The 22,999-nt window shown below is 37.8% G+C and overlaps 2 protein-coding genes across 3 annotated transcripts in view; one reads left to right on the forward strand and one right to left on the reverse strand.

Moving 5' to 3' along the window:
- CEP85L (centrosomal protein 85 like) overlaps window positions 1-22,999 on the forward strand; it is a 91,946-nt gene that overhangs the window by 40,892 nt on the left and 28,055 nt on the right. The gene's annotated exons all lie outside the window — the stretch shown is intronic.
- PLN (phospholamban) lies at window positions 127-7,611 on the reverse strand. 2 transcript variants are annotated; one of them, XM_053938706.1, is made up of 4 exons: window positions 7,527-7,611; window positions 3,312-3,346; window positions 1,115-1,191; window positions 127-717 (listed from the first exon to the last, which is right to left on the reverse strand). In XM_053938706.1, the coding sequence occupies exon 4, from the start codon at window positions 594-596 to the stop codon at window positions 438-440; it is 159 nt and encodes a 52-aa protein (XP_053794681.1). In that variant the 5' UTR covers window positions 597-717; window positions 1,115-1,191; window positions 3,312-3,346; window positions 7,527-7,611; the 3' UTR covers window positions 127-437. The 2 variants fall into 2 exon arrangements, with proteins under 2 accessions (XP_053794681.1, XP_053794682.1); XM_053938707.1 differs by lacking the exon at window positions 1,115-1,191.

The following is a 22,999-nucleotide window of genomic DNA, read 5'->3' on the forward strand; positions in this document are numbered from 1 at the left end:
GGGGGGGCATGGTCCAAATTTGGAACCCTTCCAAGGGCTTAAAGATTTTCAGAGAAACCTAAAAACACTTAGGCCCCCAGAAAGTGATGGTGGTGTTTATATGACTAAAACTTTGAATTTACCAGCTGCTGGCAGTTACTGATCAGAGCAGATAATCTGATTCTTTACCCCACGTAGTAAAGACGTATCTTGATTCAGACGGACAAATTGAGTCATGCACAATTTGGTAACTACAGGCTCTAAACACTGTTCTGCACAGAAAATGTGTTTTTAATTCATGTAGTGGGCAGTAAGATAACAGAGCACTGGTTGGCACACTCTAGTCCAAGTGCTAGCCACTGTCACATGAGGATCCTTGCACTGGGAGCTGCATGTGTAGGTCTCTCTTCCCCCTGGGGTGACTTTCCTAGAGAACAGGGCAGAGGAGTGCTGGAACTTCAGAGAAGCATCACAATGATACAGATCAGCAAGAGGCAAATTAGAATCAGGCAGAAATTCACAAAGAGCTCTTGGAGCCTTTGGCGTGCTTGTGGGTTGACCTCAATAGTTGAGGCTCTCCTCAGAGCGGAGCGGGTCATGTGTTGGACCTTCTCCATGGCAACAAGAAAGCAGAGGGCACAAATCAGAGGTTTTAGGAGTGCAGGAAAGAAGAGCAGTGGTCAGGAACAGTGCAAAGTGCCTAATATCTTCTCTTTGTTTTAGACAGCCTTTGTGGAGCTGGAAAGCAGGAAAGCAGAGAATTAGAAGTGCAGAAGTGTTTTTGAGTGTAAATAGAGATTGTAAAAGCAATCTGTTTCAGACTTTTTAGAGCTTTAAAATAGTGTTTTTAGGTTAAAACGGGATTTTAAAATTTTGGAGTTTTAAGTTTAAATTTGTGCTGTATTATGCTTCTCCTCCTGAAGTCTACTGAGCACCTGCTTCTTAGCAGTGTTGATTAAGTGTACTATGGAAATTGTGGATATCTGGGTTTTGCCCAGATTATTGCTTTAGATCCTAAGCTCTCTATCTCACACAGTCTCTGAAAAGGCTGTGGCTGATTGCCTTTCCACACACACCTCTGCTTTATTTGTTCAAGTACTTGTGAAGGCTTGATGATAAGAGTAGGGTCACAGACCTTTCAGCCAGGAGATCTGGATAGTCCTGCTGGCTGGTACTGACAGGGCAGATAATCTGATTTACCAGTACCTTTTGCTGGAAGAGAGGAAAAAAATTCTTGTTGAATTATTTCCATTCCAAGAAAAATTTCTTTATGGTGAGCAATTAAAACCTAATGCATCACTGCTGTAGGGAATTTTAGTAGCATAGTTCTCAACAGACAAGACAGAGTAAGGACTAAATCTTTTTTTATGCATGTAGGATAGACAATGTGTTACAAACGTGGGTATAAAGGCGGAGGACTGCTGTGAGGAACTTTGTTTTTTGAGTGTTACATTTAAAGTGTATTTTTCCACCCTTTTAGTGGCAGATGGAAGGACAGGGTATCAGTTGTTTTAAAACTCTAAATAAGTAGTTGTAATGTAAAACTCTCCTGTACAAACCTGCTATGGCAAGAAGATGGCTTTGGTATATGCTTGTTTAGCTCATGGTGAGTTGGATTCTGGATTTAGGTGCTGTCACAATGTGAAAACTTCGTTTTTAAAATAATGATGATAATGATGATCTGTCAAACCTTGTTCCTAAAGCTGCACTTAGTCCTAAACATTTTATGAATTTATATTGTGTTCATATAGTTCACAAAAGGCCTCTCCTCGTCACCACTTTTTTTTTTTTTTTTTTTTTTTTTTTTACTTTTTTTTTTTTTTTTTTTTTTTTTTTTTTTTTTTTTTTTTTTGTCCTGGAAATAAGTGAAATTATATATGCCACATAGAGGAAAACAATTGCTTAGATGTCTGCTGCCCAAGTTACATATGATCCTGACTGAATCAGAGATACTTTGCCCATGAATTTGTCTTTATATGTGGCTGAAATGGAAAAACCTTAAAAGGAAATGAAAGGTCTTCCAGACTTTTTAATCCCTCCATGTTGGGCTGCAGAGTCAAATGTTACTGTATGAACAGAATGTATGCGTTTTCAGTGGCAGTGTTGGTGTTTTAAGAGAGACTTTCAAAAGCAATCAGATTGCACATGGTTATTTTAATACCCTTAAATATCCTTAGAGGATTCCATGTGATGACATCTCCTTTTCAAACGGAACTTCAGATTTTGTTATGATTTTTTGAGCTTTAGTTGATCTTAACTTTATTGTGAAAAAAACATACGCCAGAACATACTCTTGTAGTGACTACAGTTTTTCGTCTTTGTTTGACTTTTGCTGTACCTGTTTTCATCTATTTAAGCAGTTAAAAGGCTTGCCAAGTATATTCTACCTAGCTCTTCTAGTCACGGTCTGTCTCAAGTGCAGTAAAAGCAAGACACGTACAGGAATTCTAAAGTCTGTTAGCTGAATTAAATTCATTCTCCCAGCCCAGTAGAGGCTGGAGTGCATTAGACTGTTTATCTCCTTGCAGACAAGTCCCAGTAGATGAATCACAAATGGATTTACATGGATAGAAAGTAGTTTGTGTAACCAGCTTCTGTGACAGACACTGCCCAGAGAACAGCATTTCCTATGGATGACTTCATCATGGCATTTTATGTCATTTTTTTCAGTGTCAGGTGTCTGCAATTCTTGGTCTTTGGGCTGTGTGTAACCTGCTGCAGCAACATTTATCTTTCCTAATTGTGTTTTTTTTTTTCTTTGGGGGTCACAGAAAGATTGGAACATCATCAATGTGTACCTTTATTTATGTACGGAATGTACATTTATTCCGTTTCATTAGGAACTAATGCAACCCTACTGCATTAGCAGTAACTGCACTCATGCTGGCACCTGCACTGCAGTGTTGCTGCATATGTTTCACTTGCATGATTCAAGAGGCAAGGCCCTGAGGCTCTGAAGTGCTTCCATAAAAAGCACTATTATCTGGTTGGGCATCACAGATGCAAGGCCAAAATAGATATTTGCACATACATAACCAGAAGGGGATACAAAAGGATCTTAAGAAGTGGAAGGTAGCGTATGTTAAAATTTCTATACATCATACAGCTAGAAGACATTGTAGAGAAGGGATGAGGAGAGGACAAAATAGATAGAGTTTCTTGATTTAATAGTTGACGTGGTTTTGGAAGTTTTTGAAACATCTATGTGTTGTTTAACCTCCTGCTCCTATCTGTGGGGTAAGTTTTCTTGTAAGCAAAGGAAGCCAGTTCTGTGTCTGTATTTCAATGAGTTTGTCTTTACAAGTGTTCAAGTTCAACTAATAAGCACATACCTTGCTTGTTAATCCTCCATGGTGCTGTCACCTACCTAAAGTGTGCAGAAAGAGAAACAGATTCAGTAACACAGCTGCATACGGGCTATCAAGGTCAAAATGGACAACTTGGAAAATAATTACACAGAAACAAACATTGGTCATTGTCACAAATAGCAGGTGCTCTCTGCTGTTCAGTGCTCAGTGTTTTAGGCCAATATAAAGAAGAATTGTGCATGCACACACCACTTCTTGAAACAAAAGTGCAGCAAAAGAGCAAATGATATTTGATATTTTTTAGAAGTCACAAAGTGTGACTTGTGTGACAAGACTGAGCATCACACAAGAGGAGCAGTTCGCTGCATTGCTGTGCAGTTTAATGGGTGCTGTTAATGGATGTGCAAGGCTTGTCTTAGGCACAGAGTGAATCTGCAGGAAGACATCTGGTGGCTGACCTTGTATGTTACTATGTAGGGAATCCCCTATACCCCATACTTCAGAATGAGTCACTGATCACAATTATTGCTTCCCACTTCACTCACATGTGACTGTTTCCCTGATTTGTATTTGGTTATTTTTATCTTTGTTCCTGTGTGCCCTTCACAATGAGAGGGGGTATGTGACCAAAGTGAAAACTGTGGGCCATGCTCATTCCTGGTGTAGCTGCATTGACTCCTTTGAAGTCACACGGGATAAATTTGGCTCCCTTGGAAATGCCACAGCCTGTTTCCTGTCATATGTTCACTAAATGCAGCAGTGATATCAGTGGAATAGAAGAAGTTTGACTTACTTGAATTCTTGCAGTTCCACATGACCAAGTGAAGCCCTAAGGGGCTATTGAAGTTATGTTGCATAAGTCTATTGCATAGATTTTTACAATGAGATGTCCCAAAACCCCAATAATTCACTTCTATCCATTGAAAAAAAAGTCTTACTAACCATGAACATAGTGATAGAAAAAGTTATAAATAAAGTTACGTTGATTGAAGATTTAGGTACTGACTTGTGGTATATAATATCATTTTTCAGTCATACGGAGACAACATTTCCTTGGGATGAGGGAAAGAAGCAACAATTCAGCTTGTAGTTTGAGAAGTGCTGGTAACAGGAAAAACAAACTCATTTTATCTTTCTCCTTACCTTTTGTTTGTTTTTCAGAGAGCATAGGGGAAGACTCACACTTCAGTTTATATTTTTCCCTCCCTTACAAATTCATTGTTTCTACAATCTTCCTTCTGAGTAGCTTTGATGTTTTTGGTGTTCTAAGACACAAGACCAACAGTAAGAGCCTCTGCTTGTATTTCAAGTCCATGAGAATGTGAACAGTGTGACAAGAAATTACACTGATGAATAGTTGAACACACCAGTCACTCTGGGTTTTGAACTTTATCTGCATATCTTGTGGATAACTGGGACTTATATGTGTGCTGGTCCATTAGAGTAGCCTGGGAGCCAGTGCTTTGGACTAGTTTTAAGTTGGTTAAATTCCCTGCAACTGCTGCAGGACCATGCAGTGGGGTCTTGGGCAGGTTCTTCAGTTTCCATACTCATGCGTTCCCCTCATCAAAATAAGAGATAAAATAACTGTATACCAGTTCCAGTCTGTTGATGTGATCTGCCTTTTACATTGTAAATTTCTTTTAGAAAATGAACCCCATCCTCTGCTGCGTTCACTGATTACCTAACAAGTTGTTTCATGTTGAGTTTTAGCTATGGTGGTTCATAATGTCCCTTTAATAGGAAATAGTCGAAATGCAATTTGAATTAAAGAAACAAATTGAAATATGTCTAGCATGTATAAAAGGTAGAAGTGGAAAGGGTGTTCCGTTTTTAACCTTCTAACATGTCAGGAAACAATGAAATGGCATTGATTGAGAAGGAAATAATAGATAAATTCAACTTCTGAGAAGTTACTTGATGCCAGGAAGGTCCTTTTTAGCGTTTTTTCAATCTCCAGAAGGCAAAAACAATCTTCAGTTCTAAAGTGTCTTGTAGTTTTAGGGAACAGAGCTTTACTTCCCTGTGGGATTTTTTTATTTCTCCAGCTGGGGTGCTTTTCTATTCCTAAATCAAATTATTCTTAAAGCAAACAAAAAGTTGCTGTTGTAGTTCTGTGCATGTATCCTATACATTTTTGTTTGCTGATGGTCTGAAAAAGCAGTGAAAATCAACTTTATACTACCACTTACAAACTGATGATTACAGTGAGTTTCCTGTTGTATGGAGGAACTAACTTACTCAGAGGATGAGAAATAAATGCAGCTTTTAAAAATAAAAAAGTTTTAAAATTGGTAATTTTTAAAATTAATGGTAATACATGAATCTGAATCTCTCTTAAATAACAGTTGCATTGTTGTCTTGACAAATGAGTAGCAAAAACAAAAGGCAGAAAATTGCCTGCTGTAAATTAAATGCCTAATTTCACATTGATTTGTAACACTTATCACCTGTCCTGTAGCACATGCCTCTGTCATGACTGTATTTTGTTTCTCAGGGTTTGGATGTCTGTGACATGGGATGTTATAAGTGTGAAATTCTTAAATTTAATTTAACAGCTGAGCTGCTCTCTCATCTACATTAAGTTACTGAACTCTTAACTGGATAAAACTGAGATGATGGGGCAGCTAACCTGCTGTAGCTATGGGATGCATTCCAGCTTCCAGTGAAGAGCTGCCTACAGCATTTAACAGTGCCTACAGTCTGTGTGTATGTTCAATCTATATCTGTGTTTTTGAAGGTCTGCATATGCAATATTTGTGGTAGAAGAGAAAGATTCTCTGGGTGCTAGAATAAACTTTGACTCTTCTCTTCACTTGAAAATACATTTTATGTATAATTTCAGCCTTAAAAAAAAACCTGTCTTGGAATCTTCTTGCTCTTTGTAGGCACTGGATGGTCTGAAGTGCTGCTTCTGCCTACTGAAAACAGTTCTAGAGAGCTTTGTACCAGATTGTTTGCCTTAGGAGTAGCAGTATGTCCAGATATTTTTCTCACTTGAATATTCAAAACTGGCACAAGGCTGCTGAGCACAAAACCAAGCATCTGGATGTATCTTTGCCTGATGCCTGCCAGTCACTAATAGGAAAAGGAACTAGTATCTGTTCACTAACAGGGAAAACAGACCTCACAAAATTACAAGTCTATATTAGGTTTGTCTCTTCTGTAACCATATGTAGACACAAGTAGTAAGGTGTCAATTGATGAAAGGAGGGAACAAAATTGTAAGGAGCATAAGTATGTTAGAGACATCCATATTCAAGAATCATATTTCTTTTTAAAATATTTGTATATGTAAATATTGAATGTTCTCTATGGGACATGTTTCTCTGAGATGCATGTTATTTCAGTGACTTTAAAGCTGGGGTTGTATTTCATTGTACAACATGTCTGCGCTTCCCTTAGAAATAAATGGGTTCTTTTCTGCATTTGAAATTCAGTTTATGATGTTACAAATCCTAACTGAATTATTTCTCAGTTATTAGAAGCAGTCTAGGACAAATGTGTTAGTTACAATGAACAACAGGAGAAAATAAAATTTTAATGGATGTCAAAGCAAAAACACTACATGGATTCTGTAGCTTGAACTGCACTTAGAGTAACATGGTATAATTTCAGTTCTAGGAGTGCAATAAATCACTTAAATTTTTAAATTAAGGGTAACTTTTCATCATACAGCAAAAAAAGTTTTGCTCTCTCAATGTGTTAGATCAGAAAAATGGTTTACAGAGTTAATGGTGAAAGAGCTTCTTTGCTCTTGCTGGTCTGTGAATAGGCAGCTTTGGGAAAAAGAATGCCTCTACAAAACATTAAGAAGATTATTCTCTTTGTAGATTTTGAATTAAAAACCAAGACCAAACAGACAAAAGAAAAAGAAAAAAAAAAACCAAACAAAAACAAGCAAAAGGTATTAAATTTAAAAGGAAAGACAAAGGTGTGAGAATCATGATGAAACCTTCTCACCTTGTTGTGCAATACCACCTGTATAAATCATCTACCCAAGGACAGCCGGTGTCCTATGAATATATAAGAAATTACGTTGTCTTTACTGTTGCTGAAAGGCTCCCTGCACAGCAGTATATTTTTGACTCAGAGCTATAATACCTATATTTCCATAGTTTTGATGAACAGTTAAAACCAGCTGCTAATTTGAGTAGAGAAGTTTTTTTGTAGAAAAGTACAGCTACAGTGTGCCTTCCTGCAAGATTTAAAAGATTACACAGAAGAGAGGTTCCTTACCCCTGGTGTGACTTAGTGAAGCACAGAGGAGCTTGCTCCGGGCTGTGGGACGTGCCTGTAGATCTCTGGCAACTTTTCTGAGTCTGTGACCAAGTTGTGGAAACAATTGAAGTAGGCTGAGGGGAAAAAATAACAAAAGTTTCAGAGGCAGGACTCACGGTGTCACTCAGCAGCTCACAAGTTGATTGGTCCCATTTGCCTTCTGACACAGGCAGTGGCTCCTCTAAACTTGTTCCCAGCAGTAATGTATTAAACATGGGCAGCACCTTTCCTTTTGTGAAAGGAACTGTGTGCCAGGGAGACCACCTGCTCAATCACAGGATGAGGGAATCTGGGAGGCTGCCTGCCTCAGTAGGGTAGCAAAGGGAGCTGCTCCCTGACACCCTGCCTTTTTTTAACCAGGAACTTAAATGGGAACTTACTCGGGGAGCTGCTTTGGATGTGTTACTTTTGCTACAGCAATGTTTCTTCTTTATAGAAAAACCTAAATAGTGAGGGCTGACACATTTCTTGTGGGTGTTTGACTTGGAACGGTTTTCTTCTGTCCAAGGTATTTTTTAAACTACACTTTCAGTATATATGGTTTTGATAATTCTGTTACATACCTGGTATTCAGTTTATAGTGTATGATGAATGCTTCCCAAGATAATCTTTCTTCTCACAGTGCTTAAACTGAAATAACTTTTCTGTATTTCAAGTCTCTTCCAAACACTAATGGGTGGGTTAGAGGATTTTTTTTCCAAATTTGACATCTGTAAGTTCATCTCTGAAATTTATCATTACTATATATTTTGAAGTATTTATCTTTCCTTTAAAACACACTTCCACATTTTTTCTTCCCTTCCATTTTCTGTGGCTAGAAACTATTTAAGTGAATTTTTTGAGAACTCTCTCTCTTGTTTGGATAGGAGTAGCAGCTTGATGCTACTTACAGGTTATCTTACATATGCTTTCCTGTGTTGAGAAGTGACAACATACTGCATACACAGAGCAGTTTTTGTGCATTGGGGAAGTGAAGGATTTACTGGATGCAGAAGGATTAAGCTGTCAAGTGAGAGCATCCAGCATCAGGCTTTCTGTGTGGATACAACTTGACAGCATGTGCCTTTTCCTGATTTGGAAATTGCAGGCAAAAATACAGAAGCTCAGCCAAACTCTGAACACTTACAGATCCAGTTTTGACAATAATTGTTTAGCATAGATGAGTGCTTGGGTTTAAGCAGGAGCCCAGACAGGGTGGAGTTTTTGGTTTAGTTTGGGTTTTTTGTTCCCTGGAAGCCCTGCTGTGGTACGTCTTTCAAACCAGAGACAGAAGGGCTTTGGGAATGATGTACAACCCTGTCTCAAATTGAGCCCTGTTTTTATTTTTGTAAATATGGTTTAGCTCTTCTGCAAATTGGTTATATCACAGTTGAAGTTAACAACTCGGTTTTAGTATCATAAATCTGCCTGCTTTCAGTTGTCCTTTAGTATCAAACCCAGGAAGTCTGGGGTCACATATTTCAGTTGAAAGTTAATTGAATATCTTCACAGTGAGGAGTGATGATTCTTTACTGGTGCAAAGTGTTTCATAATTTACTTATAATGGCATTATTAATGTTATAAATCTCTCACAGTCAAGCAAACTGTATCTGGCTTTTTTATGAGGGAAGTTTCATGTTTTTATTGTATGCTGTCATCCAAGAAAAGTGCTAGCATTGGATTGTTTGCTTTCTTATGAAACTTGTACTATTGAAATTCGCCCTGTGTATTTTGTTATGAAGTCCAATCCCAGCACTGCAACAGCTGCAGTGCCATTTTTTTTACCAAACTGATGAAAAGTTGTCATATTATTTAGTTACACTACCCCAAAATCTTGACTCTTTTTGTTAATGAATTGGAGCTTTTTAGAAATGAGATGCCTTAAGAGAATTTGGTTTTGTTTGTGAGCTGCTGACACAGTCATAGCTTGGTCTCTATTTCAAAGAGTGATACTCAAATGTACAAATTAAGGCACTGAAAAAATGCTAGGATTTCATGAGAATCTTCTCTAAATGTCAACTCTGATAAGAAGATGGAAAATGTATTTGCCAAATAACAATAATGTCTACAAGTTCAGACCATATGATTGTTGTAGATCTTGTATTAATGTCGTTTCTCTAAAAACAAGTTTGTTTAGGAACATCCACTTGAGAACATTTTTCTAGTTCAGGTTAGTTATATTCCCTCAGTAACTCATGGAGGTTTTGATGGGGTTCTGAGGCAGATGCCAAAGTACAGCTTTTGGAACATGTCAAGTCTGACAAGTACAGGCACGATATATGAGCACATCATTGTACTGTTTTCATTCAGTCCTGGCTGAACAGGTCCAGACACCCGTGGATATGTGAAAGGAAAAGCTTTAAAAAAGGAATCTGTGTTGAAGGTTTTGGTCTGCTGCATTTTGTTCTGGGGAACAAAAATGTGCAGCTGTTGCCTGCTTGACCTTAAATGGAGATAATCTGGGCTTTCTCCAGGGGGATTAGGAATCTACCACTAGAACATGTTTCTTCTCAGAAGTTATTTAGAGATCCGCTTGATGTTTAGGATAATGTCTAAAAAGAGACGTGTTCTACTTCAGCATACGAGCTCCTTTGTTGAAATAATAATTGTAAGACTTCTATGCACATTGGTAATAATTTCCTGGATTATTTTTGCCTTTCTTGTGCTAGTTTTCAAAATTCCAGCTGTAGACACTGTCCACCGTATAATCTGTAAAGAGTTTGAGGTGTCACTGTCTGGCCCTCTGATAATCATGACTCTGTATAGAAATGGACTGCAACCCAAGTCCAATTATTTATAATATACAGGTAAAGAAATGCAGCAACAAGTCTGAATACTCCAGTTAGTGAGTTTTTTCATGCTGCTGCTGCAGTTTTCTCTCACACTGCAAAAGTGCCTCTGTGATCTCACACGGCAGAAGGTCTTGTGTTGGCACATTTGGCTTAACAGTAACAAAAAACACACAGAAGGGAGAAGTGAATGCTCCCACAAATGCGCATTAATTTGTGTGTATGTGGGACAGAGTAGCAGAGTTTGGTATTGAAGCTGAACTCTAAAATGAGATCTTTCCTTTTTGTAACCAGTAGTTTTCTGGCCTCATTCTGTGATGGGTAATTGCTTGTAGCCATCCAGGTATTAGCAAATGTGGCTTACATGACCCTTCTTACCATTCTCTAAAGAGAAAGGATCCAGCTAATGTATCCTTCCATTACATTTGTGCCGCGAGCCTAATACACCCTAAAGGGAAACATGAGTTTTTCCCTCCTTCAAAAGTACAGAAAAATCAGTATTTTCAGTGCTGATGTGAATAGCATTCCAGAATCACACCGGATAGGGTGACAGCCTAATCAATTGAGATATAATAACTTTTTAAATGCATTTAAAGTTTTTAACTTCAGTTTGATAGACTTGTGACCCGTTTGCTTATATGTTTTACCTGATGCCTCTCCTTTAATGATTATCTGACTTCAGTGAATCTCGCTCACATCTGTAGTCTCAATACCTATCTTCTGGATTTATGTGGAGGAAGTTGCCTTTCTAAGGCTGCAGATGTTCCTGCTTTTGTGTAGCGAGACTTATGGTCTTTGTTAGTGTTATAGGAAACAGCTCTGCTGAGAAATCTAGGCTTTGCACCATGTTATTTTCCTCTGGGACAAGACGTATTTACTTCTCCTAACCATTGGATGGACATTAAATTAGTTTGATCTTCACATTTTTTTCTTCTTTACAGACAAGGTGAAATTACTTTTTGAGGCAGCAGCTTGTAAAGCATACTACTGCAAAGTGAGTAAGAAAAAAGTACAAAATAAATTAATAGAAAATTTGGTCTGAAATACTTCTCTTTTTGGGAATGGTGAATGCTCTGGTAGTACTAGTTATCTCATTTGTTACTGATCAAAGACATTTTTTAAGGTAATCTTGAATGTTTTCGTTTCAGCTGCTGTTATTGGCACAAATCTTAAACTATTAAAGGAGATCGCAGAAGTGTGTCCCGCCTGTTTATTGTCTTTGGTGCTTTGACCCAGTGTTAGAAGAGAAGGGAAACAAGAAGTTTTGCCTGGCTCTTGCTCTGAAAATTGGCTGTGTTCTTGCTCTTCCCAAAACCTGTTAGGAAGCACTTATTTCATGTGGAACAATACAATTAGCATAGACTTGACCTGTGTAGGTGGTTTATTTTGCAACAAAATATTGACAGCACAAAAAGCTGTGTTCTTGTAAATACTTGGTGGCTTTCACAGCAATGAAGTTTACCTTTTTACTAGGTTAATGAAGGTCAAATAATTTACTATTAGCAGTTATCTTCAGTGATGCCAAGTGTCTTTAAAATAGCAACATGAGACAGGATAGGAAATTCAATGGTCTTCATTACAGGGAAGATTCTTTATTTCTATGAAATGCCTGGGAAAGCTGTATTTTAGTGCTTACTGGTGTCCTCAATTGATTAAGCTGAACAATGTGCTTTAGGTGGTGTGCCGAGATCCTTATACCTAAGAAACTGTGTTGAGTGTCTTTCAGATAAACTGTTCTGGGAAGCACAGAGATTAGTTGTGTTATTTGACATGTTGTGAGTGATAGATGAACAGCGGGACAAAGGCACATGAAGGAGAGATAAAGTTGGAAGACCAGGTTTCAGTTGCCAAGTGGTGGTGCTGGATTATCTCCACTTGAAAGTGTAACTGCAGAATTGAGGAGAAATGATTGGGCTTTAGCTTTTGCTACTACCTATCTTCAGCTGAACATTGTCCTTACAGCAATGCATAAATATTGCCCAAATGATGAATGTTTTGGCACCATTAAGAAGTTGAAAGATCCTCTTGTGCAGATTATTGTAGTGATCACCCTTAGGTAGTGTGGAGGGGCAGCAGGTAGACCCATGGCCTCAATGGGGACCTCCCGTTGCCATCTCCATGGCAGAGATGGCATAAATCAGGCTTTTAAAGAGTTTTCAGGCTAATTTTCACATGGCCCTACTTTGAGAAGTGGCAACCAGTGACACCTTTCTTTCTCTTGCTTGGTGTTACAGACTGGTGTGTCTTTTCTTCACTTCTTCTGTCCATTGCTCTGAAGTTTGAGGCTTTTCTTCCCCTTCCCTCTATTGAGTGACTGTAAATAAGACTAATTCCTATGATGAGTGTCAGCTATCTATTGCTTTGTACCTTTGTTTCATGCAATTCATAGCTAAAACAGGGGAAAAAACATTCCGCAAAAAAGCACCCCAGAAAATTAGGATCCTGAATTTCGTTACTTGAGAATTTGAGGTATAAAACTTTGTATTTTTCTTTATTGTGTTGCAGAATGTGCCAGATAAAAACATGACTCTACTTCTTGGTTCAGTCCAGCTCTGAGTAGCAAGAACAGATTTCCTGATCTTGACGATGTTTTCTGATTATGTATTCTGTTTCAGGCAGCTGCTTTCTCATGGAAGTTCTGTTGTCAATGGAAGCTTTGTCAAGTGTAGCGTCAGATTGTTTTGTCTGTAGCTTCCTTACCACTGAGGTGATGAGGAGAGCTTTTTCTCCTGCTTTTATGACTCCATTCTTATAGAAGAAACTATTTGCCTTTTTCCTCTTTTTGTGGCCTTTATTGAAAATTAATTGATTCTACGGTTTTGGAATACAGTCCTCTGTATCAATTGGTTATGTGAGTACTTAGTATAACATTATTATTGACATCTCTGTGAATTAGAAAATGAAAACAAAGGTAGTTTGTTCTGAAACATGAATTTTCCCACCTTCTAAATGAGCCTCCTTCAGTCAACACATATTTATTTTTCTTTAGGCAGAGATAGTCTCATTTGTGTCTGTTAAAACCAGTATTTTGCTTACAAAATGGTTTCCACACTAGAGAATCTGCTGTGTTTTGGTGTTCTTTGAAGAGACCAATTATCTTTGTTCTTGTTTTAGTTTCCTCTCTGTAGAATAGAATAAGTCTAGTTTCTTTTTAAGAAACTTGGAGACCTATAAGTGACAAGTACTAATTGCTGGTGATGAAAGTGATTTTTTTAGTGTGAACTTCTACCTTTTCTGCCTATATAAAGAAGGTGCTAGGGCTCCCCTGAGTTTATCTTGTAAGGAAGGAAAACACCTTCACACACTGACACGGATGTTTGGATGCACCCTTACATCATACTGCTGCTTTTGCTAGAGACAAGTGTGTTTCAAGTACCCCTCATAAGCTCAAGTGGAAAAGGTTCAATCTGGATTGAAGCCAAACAGTTCAAATATCCATCACTTACTCCACACACAAATTATGTGACTACCTTCCATGGTTGTGTGGTTGCTGCTTTCACACACAGTCCAGTGTTAAATTAACAACATTTCTTCTGTTTATCAGTGATGCAGAAGCTTTAGGCTTGGATTTTCAAAAGTCTGACTTTTGAGATTCCAGGATCTGATTTGCCAGAGGTGCAGGGCCTCTGTAAATGCATCTAAAATTCAGATAGTCATGCAAGTACACGGTGTCTCCTTGTGAGTTAAAAAACATACATAGAAAATTCCCTTTTTTTTTTTTTTTTCCAAATTTCTGGGGCAAGTGACTGAAATGTCTACGTGATGATATATCATATATGTGATGCTGTACAGGGATGATGGTAGAATCCCTGCTTGAAGCAATTTAATCTTCACAGTCAGTCCATGTGCTGTTCTGCAGTTTGCTGGCTGAAACAGCTAGTTCTGTTTGGGAAGAATTCCTGGAGTTGGGACAGAAAACATGAGTATGCCTCTAATTTTCCCATCCATGGAAGTTTTTCAAAGTAGTCACCAATAAATGTAAATGAGTACTGTACTCACATAGTGTCGTGCTCTGATGGCCACAGATCTTATTAACTCTGCATGAGACTGTTTTAGTAGAGAACACGGTTTGGTCTTCCAATCCCCACTAAGGCGGCTTTACTAAATCCCCCATTTGCCACTGTTTATAGAGTATCCTTGTCTTTTTTTCCTCGTTTTTTAAATCTGTATTTGTGGTAATAAGAGTTGGAGAAGAACAAAAGTGTGTGTGAGGGGATGTCTTTGTTATTGCTAACAATTTTGGTTTGTCAGCCTAAAGGGAAGTGGAAAAGAGTGTATTATCTAATCATTCCTACCACCAGCTATAACGTGCAGAAGTTGCATGTGCAAAACTTGAAGTGCACAGGTTCCAGTAATTTTACTCCATTCTTTCTGCAAGTGCTCATAGAGATCAGTTCTGGATTATTGTTTTTAAATAAAATGTACTTTCTTGAGTTTGTGGGAATACTTGGATTTGTTCTAATATAAATATTCTGAATGTTTCTGCTTTATTTTTGTGGGATTTTTTTTTTTTATTTTAAACTTCAGTTAATTGTGCTAAGTATTACACGTATGGCTCATGTTTCTTGTAAAGTCCTGAAAAGCTAAAACAAATGGAATGCAGGAAAGGAGAGGCTCAGTTTTCTGGTTTAGGGGCCAACACCCTTCACAGAATCTCTACAACTTCGATTTGAAAAATCAGGACCCTTGATAAAGAAATTGCAGAGCATCACTTTTCCCCAAATGTATGCTGCAACTTCACGTTAAATTCACAGTGGCTTCTCTCTCTTTCACTGTGTTTGCATGTTTCATTAATAGAATTTGGTGATCTCTGCTTAAAAGGTTTTTCTAAGTTTTCTTCTCCAATTACTGCCTAAGTATGGGTTGTTGTTTTTTTCCTCTAATATTCACTCAGGTTGCTCTTTCTTTTTGTTACCTTCTTGTTATGGGAAGACTCTTGTTAGTTTCTGTGCAAGATTGATGGCCAGCTCTGCTCATCCTTGCAAAGTTTGTGCAGGCTGGCAAGAAATAGATGCTTTTTTGATTGCTTTCTAGATCACTTTTTGCATCCACTTTAGCCATGAGCAGGCATAGTAAGTAGTCAATGAGCAATCAAGACTGGCATTCACTAAACTGGTATTTGTAGGTATTAGCAGTGTACATTTAACTTAAAGGTTTTTATAAACAATCAGAACTTGGTTGAGGATGTCTATTTTACATGTCCTTCATGATTGATTTTTGCCAACTATTCCTTTTTTCTAAGTTACTTCTGTCTTACTTGTACAGTTCAGAAGTTTTTGTAGTGGATAACATGTCCTGTATTTATTGAGCACATAAAACAATGGTCTTTTTGAATACCTATGGTCACTTTGCTTTCCAGGACAGAATAAGAAACAAAAAGAAATAAAGAATTTAACAGTGAAACTTCAACTAAAAGTTAGAAAGAAAGAAAGATAAAAAAAAGGAAAAAAAAAAAAGTTGTTCTTGTGGAAGCTCCCTTTCATCTCCAGATCTTTTTTTTTTTTTTTTTTTTTTTTTTTGTAGTAAAGAACATTTGAATTTCAATGCAGTGGGAAGATAAAATGAACACTTAATAAAACAAGTGCTTCTATACTTAGGAAAGACTCAGTTGTTATCAGTGGAAAATTCCAGGCACTGTTGCTTTTAACGTCATATTAAGTGGCACCTAGAAGTGTTTTGTGTTCATAACATTTGCCAGAATATAAATGGAAAGGATTTATGACAAAAATAATATTGGTGTTGCATGGGGTATGAAGGAATGTTATAACAACACATAAAAGCAAGCGAAGTGTGGTTGTTCAGGGGAAGATAAGCAGAGGAGGGTGCATCATTATCCCGTGTGCAGCTCTGGGAGTGCCAGTTTCACCCTTCAGGAACGTAATAGCTTAGGGGACGGAGATGAGGAGTCAGGAAAGTCAGGGAGGACTGCTGAGTGGCTGCAGCCTCTTCTAGGAGACTGCCCTTGTCTCTGCCCTAACAACGTGCATCCCAAGGGATCGTGCAAACTCTTTTCAGAGTTAATCTATTGACTTTGTCATTGGAGGCTTTTGCACAGTACCATCAGGGATGCTAGAAGGAACAAAACCTTGCAGAATTCCAGTTCCCTTCCCTTGCAAATCCCCTGCTATATTTCTGCTTTATTCAGGATCCCCTGCTGAATGCATATTCTGAGCACATAAGGATCTTACACATACAGTCTCTGACTGTAGGCTAGGACTGTGCTGCTGGTCCTGTGTGTGCTGTCATAATTCATAGACCCAGCACAGGGAGGATTATTTTGAAAATAAAGTGCATGAGGCTTTTGGTTTTATTCTATTATGCCATCTTCATGTGCAAGGTCCTTTTCTTGAACTGATTGTTTATCTAAACACCAGGTCTTGGTCAGTAACTTAACAATGTCATAGGAACTGCATAATAGGTTTTTTTCTGAAGCTTAGAAAATACTCAGTCTATACACTGATACTTTGGAAGGGTTTGGCAGTGCCTGTAGTTGAGATAATTCGGCTTGTGGTCATGTTCATACTAATCCAGCACAAAGCTGTGCCACTGCAAAATGTGTTGTCTTGTACACTGCTTTCCCACTTAAGAGAGTGTGTGCCAGTGCTAGATCTCACATGGCCTTCAGTGCAATGAATCTGATAAGAGTCTGACTGAGATGCAAATAACCTTCATGTGTGTGGGATGGAGGGAAGAGTGTAGGACTGGGGCTGTCAGGAGGGAGCTGAGAGGTATGAATGTTTGAAGTGGTGAGAAGAGGCAGGAAAACAGGCCCCCTCCCTTTGATAGCAGTGTACATTTATGCCACATTTAAGTGACCACGTGGTTGCTATCAAAACCCTGTAACTATGCCATCAGTAAAACATCTCTGCTTGTTTTTTATTTATATAAGATTTTTTTTCCTCCATGGTGAATAGCTACCTGACCTTAGCTTTTGTTTTCTCCCATCTCTTGTCGTATCCCAGCAACCGTGTACTTACAATGCTTTGCTCTTAATTAATTTGTAAGCTGTTGTGCAAAGGGATCATGTCTGCCTCCCTTGTTGTGATTATCAGACCTGACCTTGATGAAGTTCAGAAGCCTCAACTGCAGTATAAACAGTGCTGGGGAAGAAGTAAATATACGAATAACAGTAAATTGCAGGACCGTCAGATTCCTCCCAGGCTTATGAGAGTAAAATCTGTGAGGTCTGAATTAAGTGTGTTGCCCTGTGTGCAATGGGGATTTCATTTGTGAAGGAAGTTTGATCAAATGTGTTCGTAAAAGTGTAATGACTAGAGGGGGTGCTGTCTTTAGGAGGCATGTGAATGCTGTTGCTGTTTATTCTTCTCTATTTTGAAAGCTTTCCACTTTCTCAAAGTTTATGATGATAGTGATGGTGTCTGTAAATAGCATTAGCCTTTTTATTTTTTATTGGAAAAGCTTTAAAAAGTCATACAACAGTCATACACCACTTCATCCATGCAGTTCAGTTCTGGCTATATATCTTTGAGGTAATGCCTTTTAAAATGAATTTAGATTCTTGAATTTTTGTTGATGAGGTTGGTGCCTAACTGTGATTATTCTGCTCATGGCATAGTGTAGTCAGTGTGTCAGTGTGTAGTCAGTCACATGAATGCTTAATTTAATCCTAACTCAAAGGAAGTCCTGACGTGTCATCAATTAATGACTGGCTTGCCCTTTAATTCCTAAACTTCATCCAGTGCAGATTCTAAAATCTTAAAATTTGGATATTTTCTCAGTTGTTTGTGATATGCTTTTGCTACTTTTCTCCGTCGTGTTAGTTGGTTTGATGGATTTTTTTTTTTGTTGTTGTTGTTGTTTGCTGGGTTTTGTTTGTTTTCTCCTGATACTCTTATCCCAGATTGCCATATCTCAATTTTCATTCCATCAACCTTAGTTTACATGGACTCTCAACCTAGGAAACAAGGTATTTGCTACCTGATTTAATGTCTCTTCATCCTTTGTGATATTTACTTCTTCATCATAAATCATTCTAAGCTTTTTAGCCATGAAAGTTTCTCTGCTTTGAACATATTTTACTGTTCCAGTGACTTTCTGGTTCCTTTCATTGTACTACCAGACATACTCTTGCAACTGGGTTTATGCCAGAGCTGTTTAAAGTCACTGCTTTATCCTTTCCCTCACCCCCTTTGTCTGTAACCTGATGTCCCCATCTACAGGCAATCCTGACTTGCATTAAGCTGATTTTCAGGCAGGTTAAATTGTCAACTCCTGTCAAGTGTATTTTGCCTGCTAGTTGTGGTCTCTCTTATATTAACTGCTTTGCAGGCTGCATGTTTATATAAAGTATGTGTTTGGGTTTTTTTTCCAAACCTTATTGATTTTTATTTTGCTGTTGGCAGTGCTAACCTCTGTACAATACACCTGTATTTTTGAGTCCCTCACCATTTGATGGTGTTTCAATGTTGATTTTAATGATGTTTTCCACATTAAAGAAATTCCCCAAAGAACACCACATACCATGGCTGGAATAAAAGTGCAAGAGCATGATTAGATGTTCTTTCCCCCGTGACTGCTGGAAATTTGTGAAAGCATAGGCAAAATGTGATACAGCCTAGGTGTTGCTGCCAAGAACTGTAGTGATTATATCCTGCTGAGCAGAAACACTATCTTCCCTAAAAGGCAAAGATGGAACAGAGTAGAGCAGTAGGTGGTGAGATGTAGATAGCACAAATAATGAATTCTTGTCTGTAGTCTTTTTTCTACCCAGTTCAGAATCTGTTACAGTGTGGAGGATTCAGCTTTGTAGCTGTGTTCATAGTGCATTTCTGCAAGGGACAGCCTTTCTCTATAAACTATTCCTCAAAATTAGGGCCTTATTCCATGGTTGCATCCTTCTGTAGCTTTTCCTCTGTGACAGCCACCATCCCTGTCATATTTCACCTGAAAAGGCATGAATTTGAGGTTGTCTAAATTATGGGAGCTGTTCTGACCTGAAACTGATGTTAGGAAGAAATCTGTGTGGGGAGGAAGGGATGGGTGAATCGTTTTTCCTTACCCAGGGTGGGGAGCAGTTACAGAGCTCCTCAGTGACTGCTGCTCTGCCTGTGCAGATTTAAACCTTATCCCATCACAGGTCACCCATAGGCAGGAGGCATGTCTGTGACAAGAGTGCATTTGGGCTTGCTGCTGCCATATCTACCTCTTCTTTCTCCCACATTATCCATGCAGTGATGTCCCTGAGGCACAGCCTGAGCGGTCACCCATATTTATTTCCTCAACTGTCAGTCAAAAAAGGAATCCTTAGCTCCTGCTAACATTGCTTGTGTTGATTCTTTGCCTTGGATTAGCTGTGGATGCAAGGAATTCTCTTTCTGTTGAGTAAAGCCTGTTAAATGCAGCAAGAGAAGAATGATCCCTATGGACAGGAGTTTATGATAGTGTAGGGCAGTGTAAGCAGTTGTCCAGAAGGACTCACTCACCTGGCATACTTCTTGGTGCTCTGCTAGTTGTTAGTAATGGACTGTGAAAATTTGCAGCTGTAGTATGGACAGCACTAAATTATTTAAGTTGCAGCTTTAATGAAAAAAAACCCTTTCAAATTGATTGGGGTTTTGGGGAGATTTGTTTGGGTTTTGGTGGGTTTTTTGGGGTTTTTTTTTTTGGTGTTTTTTTTTTTTTTTTTGAGATTTTTTTGAGATTATGTATTATATTGACATTTTCAGACTTCACCTTTATTTTGTGATGTAGTAAATGACATCATTTGACATGGTACAGCATGTTACACATGGAATGCTGGGCTACTTTGTGTGTTGAGACCCTCATCTGCTTCAGGCAGAAACTATGGGCATGTTTGAGAAGATAATTTTAATTAGCACAATTAAAAACCCAGCCATATTTGACCTAAGTTATCTAAATGTTGTTACACTCTGTCCACAGAAAAATTGTTTTACCACTGATAAAAAGCATGAAACTATCAGTCAGCAATGTCTGTTCCAGCAGTAAGTATCTAGGTTAGTACAGCAAAGATTTCTTATTTTATTTTTTTCTCCCAGCAGCTGACTTTGCCTCAACAGTGACTTGAAGGTTTGCCAAGCCTCTGTCACAAAACAAGCTAGTGAGGACCTTTGGATGTCACTGGGCAAAGGATACTGTTCTAACTGAACACATGTTCTCAGGACAAGGCTGATACTCTCAGAAGAGGTGCCAGGTGACAAAAATAGTTGTATTTTGTAGGACAGATAGAAAAGAATGCTGTGTCTTTCCAGATGGTATTTTGTTCTGTAGTTGTGGATGATTCAAGTTAAGGGCTTGAAGTTGTGGATGGCTTTCTAAAAATGACTCCTGGAAGTGTATCTGGTCTCACTATTTGGTTTGATATCCTTAGGAGACAAGATACTCAAATGTAAGGGGACTGCCTGTGTGTTACCACACAATTCAAAGCAGCTAGAAAGCTGTTTGTAGTAGTCAACACCATGTGCACATAAATGAGTGAAGTGTCTTGTTATTTTGGGAAGTGCTAAGAAGTATTTTTAGTATATTATTTTTCTTTTTTTTTTAATTGGATGAAACATGATCTCAGAATCAAACATTTTTGTTTCTGTTTTCATTTGTTCAGAGTGAAAAAATGAAGCACACAATCTTAATACAAAGTAATATTTTATTTGTTGTTACATATGTGTATGCAGCATGTATATACTCCATAGGATTGGGTATATTCCAAAGTTAAAGCATCTCAGTGAGTAATCTATGGAGGCCTTATGTTTTAGATTTAATAAAACTCCCAAACTAACACACTATTGTTGGCATATAATTTACAAAATATCTGTTCTTAACTTTGCAAAACTTTTTGCATTGCTTTTGAGCAGCTAAATATTTCACTTGTATAATTATTTACTGTACCAAATTTGAAGGGTTTTTTTCCAACCTCATTGCAAATTAATGTTTGCAGAGGTGCTGGATTGAAATAAGGGGTATGCATTGAAGAATTCTCCTAAAGAAACCACCAGTGACTTCCAGAATGTGTTCATTCTTAAGATAGGTTTGTATTTAAATTGCTGTCTTTAATCTCTTCATTTTTATAGTTCAGTTTTAAAGACAAAATTAATCATGCTCAATAAATTGGTTTGGCTTTATAAAGCCATATATTTCCTATTTGTCATGTCAAATGCTTCTGAGTTTTCTCTTGAGTAGAGAAAGAAATTCTGGCTCTGAAAAGTAAAGATCAAATCCCAGCTGCAATAAGGAATTGTTTCTTTCTTCTCTTTTGACTGTAATGTAATGGTGTTGAGGTGGATGTAGGAAAGCATTCATCAGCACTACAGTGGGAAAAGCCAAGGAAAAAAATGCATAACATGAAGTCCAGTGATAGTTCCTGATGTTGTCACTTTGTACTGCATGATATGACATGGGTCACTAAGAGAGACTTTTACTGGAATAAGTTTGTGCTGGTGACTCTCAGTTCAGCCAGTCATATGTATAACTAATACAGAACAGTATGTGAGAATCCCAAGGTATTCTGTAAGCACCAAAGACAACTTTGAAGTGATGTGGTCTGGATGGAGCAAACCAGGCAAAATAAACTTCAGGTTTTGTAAGCCATATAGACTCCACATATGTGTTACTTACAGGAAGAATCATGACTAGGTGTCTTTCCTGAGTTTATTAGATCAGTGCCCAAACAAACAAACCAAAAAAAAAAAAAAAAAACCAAAAAAAAAAAACCCAAAAACTTTAAATCATCAGTTTAGATTTTGTTTTTAATTGGCATACAGTATTTAATGTGTAGAATGGTTGATGGCTTTTGTGGTTGGTTTTTGTTTGTTTTTTTAATCATTCATAACTGATCTTACTATTGAAGCTATCCAGTTTGTCAAGCAAAAGAAATATCCCTGAAGCAGATAAATTTGACCTGGGGGGGATGGAGGGTGAGGTGGGAGTCTTCCAGTCTTGAAAGATTTTTAGAAATGGTAAGTCTTGTCATCTTATCTGGTTTTAGGTTATAAATTAAAAGAGAATAAATGTGCAGAAACACATCAGTGGGCAAGCTGGGGATTGAACTGACCTAGACTGAAAGGGAAGAAATACTTTTTAAAGTTACAGAAGAGATTACAGTTGGAAGGAATTGGCTTCTGACTTTAGTACCTCATGGTATTGGGGTTTAAGGGTGAATTCTTTCCATTCAGTGTTATAATTCACAGTAAAACTTTGACCAGAAGCATGGAGTGCTTGACAATTTTTTAACTTACTTTAATTGTTGATCATGTGTCTTGGTCTTAATACAGTTTGTTGTAATTTCAGATGAAATTTAAAACATTTTGGAGCTATAAAAGAAAAAATAGCCTAAAGTTGTTTGTTTTTAAAAGCTATGTTTTCACTTTTTTTCCTTCTGCTCTTTTTCGAAAACATAGAAAGACAGCATTGTCCAGGATGCCTCTCAGATAATAAAAAGTTTTCTTTTTTCAGTGATTAAAAAAACTGGTGAAAGATTAAATGATACCTCAGCAGCTGATGCTGGGATCCTTCAGTTTGATCTCAGAAGTTTTAGTTTAAACCTTCCCTTACATGAATTCCTGATGCAAATATTTGTAATAAATTTGTAATAAATGCTTTCTTGATTAAATGTCCCAGTTTTTTTTTACCTTTCTTCCAAACCATGATGTTGTTGGTTCATATTTAGTTACCCTCAGTTTGTTGCAAGCC

Source organism: Vidua chalybeata, chromosome 3, assembly GCF_026979565.1.
Source record: "Vidua chalybeata isolate OUT-0048 chromosome 3, bVidCha1 merged haplotype, whole genome shotgun sequence".
NCBI classification, from domain to species: Eukaryota; Metazoa; Chordata; class Aves; order Passeriformes; family Viduidae; genus Vidua; species Vidua chalybeata.